This window comes from Notolepis coatsorum (genome assembly GCF_963971535.1).
Source record: "Notolepis coatsorum genome assembly, chromosome: 14".
NCBI classification, from domain to species: Eukaryota; Metazoa; Chordata; class Actinopteri; order Aulopiformes; family Paralepididae; genus Notolepis; species Notolepis coatsorum.
In genome coordinates, this window is record NC_140178.1 from 46,147,633 (window position 1) to 46,161,544 (window position 13,912).

General features: G+C 45.5%; 1 protein-coding gene across 1 annotated transcript in view; it reads left to right on the forward strand.

Moving 5' to 3' along the window:
- Positions 1-12,597, forward strand: part of gsg1 (germ cell associated 1) — a gene marked incomplete at both ends in the record, with an annotated part of 16,737 nt that extends 4,140 nt beyond the window's left edge. The window contains 3 exons of the mRNA XM_084329095.1: positions 7,698-7,859; positions 8,273-8,384; positions 12,105-12,597. Of these exons, the coding sequence (XP_084185221.1) occupies positions 7,698-7,859; positions 8,273-8,384; positions 12,105-12,597 (767 nt within the window). The remainder of the gene's footprint in view (positions 1-7,697; positions 7,860-8,272; positions 8,385-12,104) is intronic.
- Between the last annotated feature and the right edge of the window lie 1,315 nt (positions 12,598-13,912).

Sequence of the window (13,912 nt, forward strand, 5' to 3'; positions counted from 1 at the left end):
GAGGCAGAGAAGGCTGACATGATTGGCAGACGTCATGAACGTGCAGGGGCACCCTCAACCGGGTAACCTGGGAGTTGACACTGCTCCAACACACCAGGGAATCAACCACCTTGTCGTTACCCAATGCGGTGGTTGTTCCTATAACCCCTCAAGAAAAAACTCCAAAACACACCTGCGGATACACACTGGCTATACCGCAGTACAAGTGTTTCAGTTTTCAAAAAAGGGTTATTCCAGGCCTACGGGTCGACGAACATTACTTCGGACCGGGCCCGGCGGCACGGGAAGCACAGGGTTACCAGAAGAGGTCCAAGACCACCCCAACAGGCCCCTCTTCGCCACGCGTGAGAGAGGAGCGAAAATTATGGAGAACCAGCCCTAAGCACACTGCACTTGGTATTCCCAGGAGGTCTCCCTACCAAGTACTAACCAGGACCGAACCTGCGTAGCGGCCAAGATCTGACGAGATCGGGCGTGTACAGGTTGGCATGGCCGTAAGCCATTACGGTAGTGCAGAGTACAATATGTACCCAACAAGGGTCTCCATAGCGCCTAACCCTGTGACACCCGGACCGACTTGGCATTCTTCCCCCCGAAAAAAGCACAAGTCCCTCAGGGTACCAGAACAGCAGATCTGCATCCCTGGCGGACAACGGGTTAACTGACCTGGACCAGCGTGACCAGGCCAGTCCCGTGTCCTAACCACGCCGACCTGCCCACTCCAGGAGAGGGGGTAGGTATGCGTGTCGATCTAAAACATGAAAAGAGGGCGCCACCCAGACGGTCCTCATTTAGACCGTGCTCAGTGGCCCACCCCAAGGGCGTGAGACCCCTCTACCTATGTTCAGATCTATTCCGTTAACATCCCCCAGATATGAATGAGAATTCATCGAGACAACCTAGTAAACTGGCGCTCGGAAGAGACAAAACTCCATCCCAGTTGCCCTATAAAAACGCTGTAAAAACGCTGTTTCAACAAGCAACCAAGGCGCACTTAGCCCCTGTGTGACCCTGAACAGAAACACACCGAGCCAGCACTATGTATGCGTCGAGACCCAAACACATCAATGGATAGTCTATCAAGACACCAAACATTGTTCCTCCAAGTCGCCTGGGAGAACGACACGGAGCCGTCGTGCTTCATGTACCTTCCTCTTTTTATTCAAAAAAGAAAGAACACAGACTGACATGAATCCCTTGTGACGCAGGCTGAGGGTAATTTTTTTTTACATTTTTACATCCCACAACCCTCCCATAGGGAGGAGACGGAAATCCCCAGAGAGACTTCCCACGCAAGCTGTATAGATTGAAAAGAATATATTGCAACATTGAGCTATGTAATATTTGGATTAGGGCTCTCCGAGGAGGAGGCACTGAACCAATACACTCAATAATCGAATTGAATCGAATACACACACAATAGAGCAGAACTCCTTTTCGAAGTTCTACTCATCTTGACAATCTGAGGAGGAGGCTCTGAACTCTGAGGAGGCTCCCTCACAGGGAAGGAGAGTCCTAACTCACAGACGGCCCGAGTAGGAGCTTCGTGAGGAGGAGCCCTGACCACTCCCTGAAACAGATCCATCATATGGACCTGAACAGCACACGGAAGTCTTACCAACAGAGACGCGCACAGTGACGTACTCTATGGCGGGGGAATTCCTGCGGTGCACACGCCCAATATTCCAGGGCGTGGGACCAGGAAACTCCTCCCCCCCCCCCCCCCCTCTTACCCTGTAACGTGCCGAACAGCAACGTGACAGGAACCTTGAAGGACAGGAGGTTTTAACCCCTGACCAATCAGAAAAGGGGAGGAAAGGATTACCAGTACACCCCTTTACGACCCCACACCCATGATACGATGTAATGACAAAAAAGAGTATGACACAGTCATAGTCAGCTACATGAAGCGTCTAACAGCTTCACACAGCGCATGTGCTAACCTGCTATCTGATTTTTACTAAGGAAAAAACACAGAATAGAGAGGGCCCCCTTAAGATCCCCGGTACCAGACTTACACATGTGCTTCTGTGGCCAACCCAACCCAGTTGTAGATCACAAGATACACACAACCCTTTACCACCACAAAAAATGGCAATACACTCTACAGAGGAACGCCGTTTTTCCATAATGAGAGAATACACAATTCTCGATTAGTATCGGCCACAGGCCTTGCTAAGCACACACGAAAAGTGACCAAACAATCTTTTCTTTTAGGAAAATACAGTTCCTCAAGCAGTTTTAGCACAACCCCAGCAATCAAGCTAAGGGTTACATCGTATCCCACCACACAGTGACGCAATATATTGTAACAACATGTCTCAGAGGAGGGTGAGGAAGTCCCCAGGGAACCGGGGGGAAAACACCCCTCCTATCTTACCCTTAATACGGCCAGTTGAACAGGTAAACCTGTTAATATGTGAACACACTGTTCATTGTCATTACAGGCTGAGAAAAGAATTCATTCTTCACTCATATGTCACTAAGCATAGCTTTATAGGTTAGTTTAACCCCCTTAGTTGTGAGTACACGGTACATGAACACACATGATGTTTCTCAACACAACAAACCAGATCATTTTCACATCTGTAACAAACAACCCGATTTGCATGGAGAAGCTAATACCAGTGACAAGACAATTCACACATAACTCGCGTCGTATCCTAAATGTTGTGCAGCAACACTCGTTTTGGAAAACATCGTTATTTACAAAACATTTAGAAGGGAAAGAAAGAAGAAGTGTTCAAGGTCTGGTGAGGACCTTTCCTACCGTGAGCGCAGATCAAGCGAACTGCAGTCTCTAACAAGGCACCGATAGTAAACACAGCATCTGTGTTGACGACACAGGCAGCGTCGCTGCTCCATCCCGCCGCTACGGTTCTCCTTGTTGACGCAGTCCTCGCCGGCTGGCTCCGGGTAGGTTCGACTAACATCCTCTGTCAAAGATGACGTCGTAGTCAGAGTGTTTCAAGGCATGTTATAGTCATAGCAATGTTCCACAGTGTAGCATCAAGCTAACAGCCGCTCTCGGCCGATAGCAGCAAGCTAACGTTTCCTAGCCTAGTGACACAACGGGCTAGCGCCGCAGCTAACAGCTGACTGGCTAACAGGTAGGCCACAACTAGCACGCAAGCTAAGCAGCTATCACCTGAACTTGTACACAACGATATAACAAGCGACACTCAGACAGGCCGCCGTTCTGAAACCCTCCTCACCTTTTAAGAGAGAAGAGAAACGAGATGTCAACACAGTTTACAACGGTGATTTTACCATACATCCGGCGGAGCCAGCACAAGTCCCATCTGGGCTGTAGCCAACTTGAACATGGATCTTCCGATAACGAACATCCATGCCCACATTTCCTCGTTTAGGGTATACTCTCATTTGCATATGAAAGATGGGGCCTATACGGTGACAGAGAAGTATCCACTCGTCCAGAGAATCCTGGGATCACCAGTTACTGGTTGTGGCCCACTAGTTGACTATAATGGGCTTCAAACCAAGATCCTCCGCCGTCGCCTAAAAAGGCTGAACAAAGGACCCTAATCTGGGGCCGGTTTTCGTAAACATTGTCAGCTAGCCCCCATAGCACTAACAGACAAGTGGTGCTCGCAAGCAAACATTACTCACCAAACCTGGAACCCACCGCTTCTCACAACAGCGGTGCGTCCTACAGTCCAGCTGTGTTGCTGGAGGGTCTTACTCCATCCAGCCGCAGCAAGGAGGATTGTAGTTGGGAGGCATGTCAGCGGCGTGAACTCCTAATACGAAAAAACCGGTGGAGGTGTAGAATGATCATCATCTTCCAGACACTCCAGTAATGAAGACAATATCGCCGTATTTTCTCGAAAATAGTGAGAGAGAAAATAAAGATATGATGTCAACGTATCTCTTGTTTTCCAACTTTCTTCTACCTAACAACCTCGTCAAGTGGGGATCTACCGAAGGCACTTCCTTGTGGTGAAAGCGAAGAAGGAGGCGAGTATATGGCCCCACCCCTGCTTATGTAGGTGAGCTGATAGGGGTGTGGCCAGACGGATGTTGGGATGTAAAGGTACATTGTGGAATTTTTTTATTCAGTGCACGTGCACGAGCGAGGTACAGTGCAGAGAGTGACGCCGAGCGAGAGCCATTACGAAACAGAACTGGGAAATACGTAGTTACGATCTGGCAGCCTCATGACATCTGGGGCGGGGCCCTGACGTAATTGGCCCACAGACGTCAATCAGCTGCTCCGCTGGCAGCGGCACACCTGCACTTAACGCAAGGGAGAGAGAGAGAGAGAGAGAGAGAGAGAGAGAGAGAGAGAGAGAGAGAGAGAGAGAGAGAGAGAGAGAGAGAGAGAGAGAGAGAGAGAGAGAGAGAGAGAGAGAGAGAGAGAGAGAGAGAGAGAGAGAGAGGGGAAGTGACAGAAAAAGAATGAATCAAATTGTTTGCTGATAGCATTTGCATCTACACATTTCCTCGTAGCCAGGTAGGAATCATGACAATATGCACATGTGCACATACACACACACACACACACACACACACACACACACACACACACACACACACACGTACGCACGCACGCACGCATGCACGCACGCACGCACGCACGCACGCAAGCACACTCACACACACACACACACACACACACACACACACACACACACACACACACACACACACACACACACACACACACACACACACACACACACACACACTTCATTACTAGCCTACTGCAGGACTTTTTCAAACTATTTGGGTCAGGGGTGGAGCAAGCATGTATAAATAGGACTTGTTACAGTTTTTCTCAATTGCTTTGGTGCATTTCTCTGATCAGAATTAAAGTTCTCATAACTGTTAGTTCAACCTCCACAACATTTTGTAATTTGTGCACATCATAGTAGCAGTTTCTCATTCCTCCGAACAAATTGCAAATGCTTTTGGACATGCATCAATTGCTTTCATACAATTCTCTGCTGTTTTATAACATTATCATTTGCTTAGGTCATGTCAGTCAAAATGAACTATACTTATGACTGCTGAATAGTCATTCCCTATAAAACTAATAGTCCTCATTTCATTGCTTGAGTCATTACATACAAATATGTTGAACTAGTTGTCAAAATCTGTCAAGCTAATTTTATACATTTCTTTATAGTTTTTCCCCTGAATGGAGCTGGATGCCAGGGAATCGCTGCACACATTCATATATGTTGATGAGGCGGGTTTCAATCTGGCAAAAGGTAGAAGGCGTGGAAGGAATCGCATTGGACAGAGAGCAACCACTGATGTCCCAGGCCAACGAGGAGGGAATATTACAATGTGTGCAGCCATCTCAGAAAACGGCGTCCTCACCCATATGCCCCGCATTGGTCCATACAACACACAACATCTGCTGACTTTTTTAGACACTCTTTACAGGGACATAGTCCCTGAGAATGAGAGGGGTCTAAATGGCGACCATCTGACCAAGTACGTTGTTGTATGGGATAATGTGCGTTTTCACCACGCAATTCTGGTCACACAGTGGTTTGCAGCACATGAAAGGATGCTGGTGGAATATCTCCCTCCCTACTCCCCATTCCTGAATCCAATAGCCAGACATACAGGAACGTCTGGATGTGAATGAATGATTTACAGTACTGTGTATGTTGTATGTTCCAATTCAGTTCCAATATGTACTGCAATATTGTTTACAGTTGTGCACAGCTCTACCCAAAGGCCAAAGGGTGTTTCTTATGTTTGTTGTAAATTAGTTTGTATTTTTCTTTTGCACAATGCTGTGAACAAATTAAAATTGCAAAGAGCATATGCAGTAAAAATGTGAAACATACGTGTCTTGTACTCATTTACCTCACTAAATACAGCAATGTGTAACTGTAGATTTCAAATGGCTGTGCAAATAGTTTATAGTGCTGTCTTGAGCATTTTCAGAAAGTGTCACCAAGATCTGACTTTTTTTGCATTGGAAAACACTTACAGAGTGAACTGTCATAACGAAAACATGGCAAAGCCACTTGACTATCTTGTTCATAAACAATGGTGTCAGGACTTTTCATTTTGATGACAGTGACACTTTCATTGACATGAATACTTGCTTTTGAGGAATGAATTATCCATTTTGAGCAAGTGACACGCTTCTGCAGGTTATCACCTAGGTTTTGCAGTTTGTACTAATTGTTTTGAGAAATGCACTAACAGTTATGAGAACTTTAATTCTGATCAGAGAAATGCACCAAAGCAATTGAGAAAAACTGTAATTGGCTACATCATCTTTCAGGTACATGTTACTCACACTTGGTAAGACTATTTCAATGTCTTTTCAGCATCAAATAAAACTATTCCAAGTGGATTTGGTAATGATAATGGTATTGATGGTATTGGTGATAATGGTATTTATGACTAGTATTGGTATTGATGATTGGTGTTGATAATGAAACTCAGTTTCCTACCTGTTTCTCGTTTACCAGAGGAAAAGTGTCGTGAATTTCATACCTTGACTCCATCCTCTGAAAAAGGTGAATAGGTTTACATCAACAAGTTTTGTATAAAATGTGTCAGACTGACTGATGAGTGAGTGAGTGAGTGAGTGAGTGAGTGAGTGAGTGAGTGAGTGAGTGAGTGAGTGAGTGAGTGAGTGAGTGAGTGAGTGAGTGAGTGAGTGAGTGAGTGAGTGAGTGAGTGAGTGAGTGAGTGAGTGAGTGAGTGAGTGAGTGAGTGAGTGAGTGAGTGAGTGAGTGAGTGAGTGAGTGAGTGAGTGAGTGAGTGAGTGACTGACTGACTGACTGACTGACTGACTGACTGACTGACTGACTGACTGACTGACTGACTGACTGACTGACTGACTGACTGACTGACTGACTGACTGACTGACTGACTGACTGACTGACTGACTGACTGACTGACTGACTGACTGACTGACTGACTGACTGACTGACTGACTGACTGACTGACTGACTGACTGACTGACTGACTGACTGACTGACTGACTGACTGACTGACTGACTGACTGACTGACTGACTGACTGACTGACTGACTGACTGACTGACTGACTGACTGACTGACTGACTGACTGACTGACTGGTGAATGAGTGAGTGAGTTTTACATCAAAGATTTGTATAAAATGTTCCATGATTAATTGATTGATTGATTGATTGAGTGAGTGATTTATGCAGTTTTTTTTCTGTCTCTTATGTCCTGTCTTCCTCTCCCAGTGATGATGTGGCTGTCTCTGTCTCTTATGTCCTGTCTTCCTCTCCCCAGCGATGATGTCTCTGTCTCTGTCTCTTATGTCCTGTCTTCCTCCCCCCAGCGATGATGTGGCTGTCTCTGTCTCTTATGTCCTGTCTTCCTCTCCCCAGTGATGATGTGGCTGTCTCTGTCTCTTATGTCCTGTCTTCCTCTCCCCAGCGATGATGTGGCTGTCTCTGTCTCTTATGTCCTGTCTTCCTCTCCCCAGCGATGATGTGGCTGTCTCTGTCTCTTATGTCCTGTTTTTCTCTCCCCAGTGATGATGTGGCTGTCTCTGTCTCTTATGTCCTGTCTTCCTCTCCCCAGCGATGATGTGGCTGTCTCTGTCTCTTATGTCCTGTCTTCCTCTCCCCAGCGATGATGCCTCTGTCTCTGTCTCTTATGTCCTGTCTTCCTCTCCCCAGCGATGATGCCTCTGTCTCTGTCTCTTATGTCCTGTCTTCCTCTCCCCAGCGATGATGTGGCTGTCTCTGACGATGGAGATCATGTATGTGTGTCTCCTGTGCATCAGCTGTCTGCTGTTATTTCTACAGCTGGGTCTGACCTTGTTCCCCTCCCTCCAGCACTGGGGACAGCTGCTCAATTCCTTTGCTGCTGTCTTCACCGTCCTGGGAGGTACTGTACAGTAAAACAAACAGACCCTTCTGATGTGACCATAGGACCTATAGGCCAGTTTCTAAAGAATAACATGTTTGTATTCCCCTTTTGTGTAATTTCCCTAGATAATATCTGACTGTCATATTAATTACCTGTATAATCTTACTGTGCTGCTGCTGTGACGCCATAATCTTATCTTCTCTTCCCTTCCCAAGCTTTGAATTCTGACCCAGCATTTGATAACATTATTCTACATTACCATTTGTGTTTGCTTTGTGTCTACATTCCGCAGGGCCATCCTGCCCATTAGGCAGGTCAGGCACAGTGCTTAGGGCCCCCAACCAATCATAATTTTATTTGAAAGATAGATTCAAATTAAATAAAAATCCTACTGTATGTTACAGTGTGTGTGTTTGCTTTGTGTCTGTCAGGTCTGGTGGGGATGGTGGCTCACATGATGTTTATGCAGGTATTCCAGACCACTGCCTCTATGGGGCCAGAGGACTTCAAGCCTCACAGCTATGGATACTCCTACTCCTTCTAGTGAGTTCACTATAACACATGCGCTCAAACACTTCAAACACTGCTTTTTCAGCAGCGTAACAGTGACACACATTCACACACCTGGGAGCCGCCCAGTACAACCACAGCCTGACACTGTTGGCTACTGGAGCAGTTGTTTATGAATTAACTTCCCCACCCAGATTTTACCCGCTGGTCCGGGGAATCGAACCGATGACCTTCCAGTCACAAGCCCGCTTTTCTAACCAATCTGCACATGTACACATTTGAATATGTTTTCTTATGTCCACATTAAATCACAAAAAAGCTTGATTGATTCATTGATTAATTGACCAATTGATTAATTGATTCGTTTATTCATTGACAAATTTAAATACAATATATCCATTATATATCCAATATATCCAAAAGCATTAGGATAGCACAATAAAGCCACATGACTTATTTCCATTGTGGTCCCAATATCAGGCAGGCAGACATAGCAAATGCAGTCAGACATTAACTCATTCAGCGCCAGGGATTTTCCTCATCCTGTTCTAGCTAGGCCACGCTTTAAAGATAGGGGTGCGTCACCTTGTTTGTAGAGCTATATCTATATTCTATAATCTATATTATAGCTATGGGGACAATACTATGGTCATTTGACAGTCAGTATCTTCCATCGAACATGCAAAAAAGAAGAAATTTTTTCATGTATATGTTCGTGCGTTATCCCGTGTTGAATATAAGTATAGTTTCGGAGTGATCCGGGCTAATTCCTGGAAAGCTGAGTTATAGGGCGCTACGTGAATTCTACTAAAAGCATTGGCGTTTCATCCCTGGACACGCTACTATTTCCAAATCAAATGTATATAATAGGTATTATGTTTCATCATGAATGCTTGAAAAGGGGGGGGGTAGTTTCTGATGCTTTGATTGCCAGTAACGGCAATCGGCAAGTACACACGCTGATCAGCTGGATCGATATGAAAACATTGCAGGATCAAGCTGGAATTGACGTCAGATAGTCCTTACCTTTGACCAGGGCTATTCCAAAAAAAGATTCCAATTGTTTGATCGCCATCTGGTCCATCTGATGTCCATCTGGTCCACGACATAATCCGGCACAACACATGCATAGTGTCCCGGACGCGTGTATGCTTTCCGCAACGCAGTTGTGTTTCCGCGTTCCCATTTTGCGCTCTGATTGGCCGCTGAAGCACGCCCCCCGAGTGACGCGCAAACAGCTGTTTCCGCGCTACACGACTGCCGTCTTGTTCACCACCCACTTCAATGACAGAGCTCTCATATTTGCGAATGCATAAACTATATCTTAAATTATGGCTATGTGTCTAATATGGCCGTCGCTTATCAATGACTTGTTTGCAGTCAACATTGTCAAAACGGATTGTTTTTTTAATCTGTTCCTTTTTACGGATTGTTTTTTAATTGGTTAATTTCCGTTTTATACCATTTTGAAAAACGCTACACGCGTACAGTACAGTACGCGTACAGTACAGCTCAATACATACAATTGTTAAGGGGATGCAGACCAGAGAAAGACTTTCGTCTTGTTTACATCAGGGTCCCCCATTTTCAATTCATCATAATAAGCGCGACTTTATATGTGCGCTAAAGTTCGCGTTTAAAGTGCTTAGAAATGCCGGTAAATGCCCAGTAAATGCCGGTTCATTCATGCTTTGAGGCACGCTTCCTGACAGGATTTTATAATATTGTATTTTATAATATTGTAGCTTGACAACGCTCTCAGCTGAGAGTCAAGAAACGACGCTCTCAGCCGTCTATGCAGCATCACTTTTCACATCAAAACAAAAGTAGAACTGTAATATGGAGTGGACTTAAACAAATGGGGGACCCTGATGTAAACAAGACGAAAGTCTTTCTCTGGTCTGCATCCCCTTAACAATTGTATGTATTGAGCTGTACTGTACGCGTACTGTACTGTACGCGTGTAGCGTTTTTCAAAATGGTATAAAACGGAAATGAACCGATTAAAAAACAATCCGTAAAAATGAACCGATTAAAAAACAATCCGTTTCGACAATGTTGACTGCAAACAAGTCATTGATAAACGATGGCCATATTAGACACATAGCCATAATTTAAGATATAGTTTATGCTGGCGGTTAGGTGCCGTAGCGGAGATTGCGTTCGTCACCAACCCCGAAGCTGTGAGCTGGATTCGCCTGTTCGAATCCAGCTCACAGCTCCGGGGTTGTCACCAGCTTGGCTAACACTAATACAATTGGCTGTATTAGAGGGTGGGAGAAGCTGGCGGGGTGGGTCCGGGTCGTTGTAAACAGCGACTCCTACAGTTCGGTTGGGGCGCCTGCTAAGCGCGGATAGGACCTGAGTGGGATAGTGTGATCCTTCCACACGCTACGCCCTCTCAGGGAGGATCCGCGCTGCCAGGTGAAAAGAAGCGGTTGATTGGCTGGACGTGTGTCGGAGGAAGCACGTGATAGCCTCCACTCTCCCAGATGATCTGACTGTGGGGGGGTAAGTGCGCAGCGACCAGGAAGGGATTGGGAATTGGCATACGACTAACATTGGGATGGGAGAAAATCAGAGGAAAAATGGAGGGGGAAAAAGATAAAAAAAATAAAATAAAAGATATAGTTTATGCATTCGCAAATATGAGAGCTCTGTCATTGAAGTGGGTGGTGAACAAGACGGCAGTCGTGTAGCGCGGAAACAGCTGTTCGCGCGTCACTCGGGGGCGTGCTTCAGCGGCCAATCAGAGCGCAAAACGGGAATGCGGAAACACAACTGCGTTGCGGAAAGCATACACGCGTCCCGGACACTTTTCAATGTGATCAAGTGAACCTCTAGGCCAGTGGTTCTCAACTGGTCTAGCCTCGGGACCCAACATTTTCTTTAGTCATTAAGTCGCGACCCAATTTTTTAACCACTAACAGGGTTTACCCTCGGGGTCCCAGTATGCCTTTTAACGGCAACATACAGGTCTGTGACATTGAATAGAATATTAAAATCGAAAAAAGGAAAACGGACCAAATAACATATACATACGTGGTTGGCGTTCAGCAGTTGTCGAGCAAACATGTATATAAACGTTGTTGGCGCAGATTGAGTTAAGAGACCTGTCAGCTATAATATCAGCTCACACACACACACACACACACACACACACACACACACACACACACACACACACACACACACACACACATTCAGTGCCATTAAATTTCATTGAATTTTTTATTTATTCGTACATGGAATTATTACAGTCCAACAGTACATATTAATATGCTCCACTAAATCCCATGGCCGAAAGAAACAGGAAGAAGACTATTCTTATTTGTACCTGCCCCTGTACCTGCCCCTACACATACACTGATAGACTAAGTGCAATGTTTACCAAACCAAACAAAATGTACATACTTATTTTGCAGAAATGGAAACATCAACACAATTACATGAACATAAATAAATACATTTTGTGTATCTATCAGTTAAATTGCATATTTAGGTTCATTCATTTATACACACACACACACACACACACACACACACACTCACACACACACACACACACACACACACACACACACACACACACACACACACACACACACACACACACACACACACACACACACACACACACACACACACACACACACACACACACACACACACACACACACACACACACACACACACACACACACACACACATTCAATATGCATGGATATGTAGTGTCTCTCTCTGTCCCACAGCATTGCCTGGATAGCCTTCACCATCTGCATGTGGGCTGGAGTCTCCACTCTCAACAACTACACCAAGAAGATTCTGATGGTCAGGCTCAGACGCAGCAGCAGCGTCACCCGTTGTGGCTTCGACTACGCCGGGCCCCCTCCACCGGCCCCCTACTACACCCCTCCGCACCCTGCCGTGCCCCTGGACCGTCCCGAGTCCCCTCCACCCCTCTCCCACCTCTCTCCTTACTACGACACCCCGTCGCCGCCCTCATCACCTTCACCCCCCCGACTCAAGCATTCCCACTCCCTCCCTCTCCCTCGCTGTGACTCCTTCTCCTTCGCTCTCCCGCACTCTGACTCCTTCTCCTTCCCTCTCCCTCACTCCGACTCCTTCCCTCCCCCGCCTTCCCACCCTGCACCACTGTCTCCCTTCGACCCTCCGCCCCGCTCCCCCTCTAACTCTGCTCGCCTGCCCCTGCCGGGAATCAGAGACAGCATCTCCTTTCGTTGATGTTTGGCTGCCAGACGGAGGAGACCTATTTATTTTCCATTTGGATCAGAGGGTGTAATTGAAAAAATTTCGTCTGTCTTATTTAAAAAAAAATATTTTGCCTTTGTGATTGTTTTGCTTTTCCTTCGAAGATTAACCCTTTAATCACCAAGGACGACTTAACACGTCATTCTCCGCCATGCGTAATCTGCCAATGACGTCGTACAGCGTCTTTGAGATCAATATTTCAAAAATCTGTCATGGCAATCATATTTCACCCACGGAGACTTGAGACTTGCTGTTGATCTCCTCTCAACTCTCCAACGGTTCAAGACCGCCATCTGGTGGCCGATCGGCGAATCGCCAAAACCGGAAGTAACGCGCCGGAAGTGGTGCTCACCCATATTTCGTCCGGCCACTCGCTATCGTTAGCGGGACTCCAGCTTGATACACTGGATAGCGATCCGTTGCCAATAACTCGATAAACAACATGATTTGGACGTATATAGTAGTATACAACCTGGAAATGGATAGCATATAACAACATCCCATAATAGCGATATTTCTGCTCCACGCTGATCACCCAACGGTCAGAGGAAGCCGCGGTGAGTTTCAGCGTGTTTGATTATCATTAAACATACACACTGCTCCGATCAACATATCACCCATAGTACATGAATCATTTAACGTCAGCCACGGACTTATAAACCCCCCCCCCTCTGGTCACCAGCAGATGATGAGGCATGACGATTAGGACCTTGTACAATTGACATTTTTTATCTGACGTCAATCGGTATCAAACTACATTTGATGATCTAATATATGTATTTGTGGCTTAACTCACGTTCTATGGAACATATTTATACTTTAGACCATATTTTCAAGTTTTTTTTTCAAGTTTCTTTAATAGTTGTCATACAGAAGTACAGAATACTTTCATACAAAATGATGTTACGCTCCAGAGACTGTGCTAGACAAGATAGTATCAAATAACATAGTATAGCATGTAATTTAGAAGAAGAAAATGAGGTCACATTGTTCGGTATAGACATATGTACAATGTTCTGAGTTACCATATAATATACAATACTATGCAGTGTACTAATGTACAGTACTATATAGTGCAAAGCAGAAATGGGATGAGGTACAATTTAGGTACAATTTACAGTAAGGTGTACGAGTGTATTTTAGTATGAATGTGTGAATGAAAACGTTGCTACATCCTAAACGATAGATACTTGATGTTGAATGGGCCATAGTAATGTCAATTTAGCAATACAATTTAAAAAGTTATAGCCCTGCAAAGAAGGGGAACATCTCCATAGACAAATAGAGC